At 35.2% G+C, this 3,878-nt stretch overlaps 1 protein-coding gene across 1 annotated transcript; it reads right to left on the bottom strand.

Annotated features, from left to right (window-relative positions):
• Positions 1-769: 769 nt before the first annotated feature.
• LOC126656291 (clathrin coat assembly protein AP180) lies at positions 770-2,747 on the bottom strand. Its single transcript, XM_050350826.2, has one exon. It carries the CDS (start codon positions 2,617-2,619, stop codon positions 853-855), a length of 1,767 nt encoding a protein of 588 aa, XP_050206783.1. The 5' UTR covers positions 2,620-2,747; the 3' UTR covers positions 770-852.
• Between the last annotated feature and the right edge of the window lie 1,131 nt (positions 2,748-3,878).

Genomic DNA, 3,878 nt, shown 5'->3' with positions numbered 1-3,878 from the left:
GGCTATCTCTAGTTTATAGCTACCTTATTGTGAAACTGTATAAATCTATAAAAATAACATAAAGTGCATGTTTGCAGCTAATCTAAGGGGTGTAAATGAGTTGAGCTATTCGGAAATTATTCAAAATCGACTCGGAAAATTCGAGATCGACTTGAAGAATTTAAACTGAGCTCGAGTATCAATAAAGAAGGCTCGTGAGACTCGTAAGCCTAAACGAGCCTAAATGAGTCTTATACATATATACAATAATAATTTACTTTTTATTATATAAACTTTTTATATTTTTAAGGTTTACTGTATATCATTTTAATTGGTTATGCATTTTGTAGCAAGAAAATTTAAAATGCACCAAATATTATTATTTTTAAATAATTATTTTAATTTTTATTAAATTTGAGTCGAGCTCAAACTCGAGTAGTGCAGATGTTGTTAGAGTTCGAGTAATTGGATATTGTCCGAGCTCGAGACAGGGCTTGTAAATTTAAGCCCATTTCAGTTCGAGCTTGTATAACACACTCGAACTCGAGCTTGACCTAACTTGGGCTCAGCTTGGCCCGTTTAAACTCTTAAGCTAACCTTAGTCTCACAGACTCACAGTTCCACAACAATCTGTTTATCTATCAGAAGGTTGACATTTTTGGAGCAAATTAATGAAATGAAACTCATGTTTTTTATTCGAAGTTAGATATATATTCAGCTACAGAGCAAATGTTTATAACATATATATATATATATATTTTTCCTTTGTTAAAATGATATTGATCTCTTATTTAAAAATTTTAATTACACTTAATTAAGGAAAATTTCACATAAACTGAATATTAATTACAAAATTTACAGATGTATCAAAAATCATGCAATATTTTTTGCTATAATCTTGTCTTGATTTTGCAGCCAAAGTTGTTGCTCCTGCAATATAATCTGTTGATCAACGAAACCATTAGAACCATGCACATTAGTCATGGTAACAGGGCACGGTGCAAAAGGGTCATCTTCATCAGCAAATGCAAACGCCCCGTCAGGATTCTGCGCACTAAATGTCGGGGCTGCATCCTGAAATGCTGGAACTATGGCGAACGCTTCATCTATCGGATGTACTCGTTGATCGTATGTCGTTCCTGCGATCATCGGCATTTCAATTGTATCCTGTAGAAACGGATTGTAATGATGCTCTGATGAATCTTGATTCGGAATCGTCGATTCTTGATTATTATCAAACGGAATTTCCAAGATTTCGTTTAATGACGGGTGGAGAGGTTGGCTTGCAGCGGTTTCTACTAACACAATCTCCCACCCTGTGATTGAATCAGATTCTGGATTATTCTGTTCGTATTGTTGTTCCTTTTCGTCTTTTTGATCTTCGGGCGGCCAGTCTCCCAACGAAACAAGATCTCCCATGCTATTCGATGAACTCATAGGCAGCGGGGGAGAAACCGAAGAAGATGAACCCGAATCAGTGATACTAATAATGTCTTGATCCATTGATGTACAAGAACTTGTTCCCATGTCTGTAACACTCATAAGATCCTCTAATGAAGTCCGTCGCGAGCTGAATTCAGATCCTTTCTCCGAAACGCTCCCTGAATATACCTCACAAGTATCATACCTTTCGGAGGTCGAATCTGCAGGTGGAGGCGGAAGTAACAATTGTATGGTTGATTTAGCATGGCAAGGGAACGAAGCTTGATCTTTTAGAAATTCTTGTAATGTTTCGACAAGCTCTTCGGATATTTTCTGCACGCTCGGGTACTCGGAAGTTCTTCCCACACCGAGACTTTTACACAAGTCGTAGAACGTGCAGAGTTCTTGGAATTGTTTCGTTGCTTTTACGCAACATTGAAATGCGCTTACGCAAGATTGATAATGCAAATGAAAGAAACTATCAAGAACTAGCGCAAGACCGTCGGAAACATCACGGTATAGATCGAAACTCTCCTGTACTATAGCGTATAAACAGACTTGAACCAGCTTGTTTGCTTTGGCTGCACCAGTTGGTCTTGTAGCGACAGCCCTATCAAGCAATTTCTGCCAGAATGCAATCTTGTCGAGCAACAATGTCGGCTTCATTTCGCAAACAGGATCTGTTCCGCTTCGGGTTCTATGATGATTATTTTCCCTGTTCTTATTAGTGAATCTTCTCTGAAGCTTTCCTGTCAGGAAACATTCTAATCGTTCGTCGAGATAAAGAGCGAAAGTCCTGACAAATGCAGTATAGTCCCACGGGCTCGAATGCGAATCGTCGCGAAACGTCGAAAGATTCAGAATCTTACCACCGCGTTTTTTAGCATGAAGAACTTCTCTAGGGAAATAAGGATCACCATCCTGAAAAATCCTGAGAACAAGCATAAGAGACTTAAGTGCAACAATCCAATTCCGAGTCTTGCCGATTCTCCGGCCAATGATTCGTGCACAAGACACCGCGTGAGGCTTACCGGACGCTATTTGGTCGAGTATTTCCTTAACATAACGTTCATCGATCGGTGCTTCATCATGTCTTGTAGCTTTCAGGATTAAAACTTCAAGATTAGTCTTAGATGAATTATTAGTATAAACTTTTGCAAGACTAATGCTAGTTGTATCCTTTACAGCTCCAAGAGCTTTTCTTAATTTGCTAGGCATATTTCAACAAAAAATTAAAAAAAAAATTCACAATTTTTTCTTGTTGAAGAGTATTTTGGATTTGGGATTGGGGAATCAAATTGGAAGTTACTATCTTAGGATGAAATTGGTTCAAAAAATTAGAATGTGTTTGTTTTGAAAGAGTGGTGTTATTATAAGTTAGTAAGGAACGGGTGATATAAGCTCAAAATAGAAAGGCCTTAAGTTACTCTCAACCTTATATTTTTTAGTTGAACGATCATCGTTAATGTTGGCACGAAATTAAAGCTGTAAACTAGAGCAAGAAAGCTGCCAAATTTCTAAAATTGTCCGGCAAAGTATGTGCATATATTAGAAGTCCTTATTAAATATTAGGCAAAAGGTAGAAAAAAACCTTCATAGTTTTCACAAAAGTACAATCAGTCATTTTATTTTTTTGGGTATAATTAAACCTTTTTTTTCAAATTGAACAAATAACCTCTTTCGTCCAACACCATTGAAAACACTCGTTAATAGCTGACATGTCTCTCATAATCATATAAAAAAAAAATTTAAAGACAATTTTAATGTTTAAAATATTTATCAAAAAATTGAGGGATAAGTGTCCCAAAAATAAATTAAAAGGATTTATTTGTTTGATTTTAGAACAACAAGTGTTTAATTGTTCAATTTAAAAAACACGAGGGCTTAATTGTGCCCAAAAAAATAAAAGGGCTGAAAAAAGTCGAAGATTTTTTTGTACCTTCTGCCCAAATATTATATGTCTTTGGGAAAAGTGTCAAATAAGCCCTTTATATTTGGCTCATGGGTCAATTTGGCCCTTCATGTCCGAAAATGTGCCTAAACAGTAAACACTATTAACATTTTTGGTAAATATATATTACGCCCTTACTATTTAAGATAATTTTTTATAATTTGGGAGAGAGCGCTTGTGAGAGAAAGTGAGCACACGACCTAACATATTACTACCAGACGCTCATACCATTTGAGATATAGCTCATTGGTATGTACGTTGTTACTTAAAAATATAAATATTGTTACCTAAATAATAAATTAGCTTTGATTACTAGTCCATACCGATTAAAAAAAGAATTGTTTAGTCCCTATTTTTGTATTTAATTATTTTCTCCATCTGTTAACCTATAATGTCATCAACGGGCTAAATTGATAAAAGCAAAGTTAAATTAGTTTCTTAATTTATTTTTAGCGTAAATTAGTCTAATTTTTTTTTTAAAAAAAACATGTTATGTAATGTACAACCTAAATTCATGAGTTGCAAC

This window comes from Mercurialis annua, linkage group LG7 (assembly GCF_937616625.2).
Source record: "Mercurialis annua linkage group LG7, ddMerAnnu1.2, whole genome shotgun sequence".
NCBI lineage: Eukaryota > Viridiplantae > Streptophyta > Magnoliopsida > Malpighiales > Euphorbiaceae > Mercurialis > Mercurialis annua.
Note: the sequence above shows the minus strand (reverse complement) of the source record. Positions and strands in the feature narration are given on the sequence as shown.

Bases quoted from the DNA above. Each gene is read 5' to 3' on its own strand.
- LOC126656291 (XM_050350826.2), bottom strand. From the start codon at position 2,619: ATGCCTAGCAAATTAAGAAAAGCTCTTGGAGCTGTAAAGGATACAACT.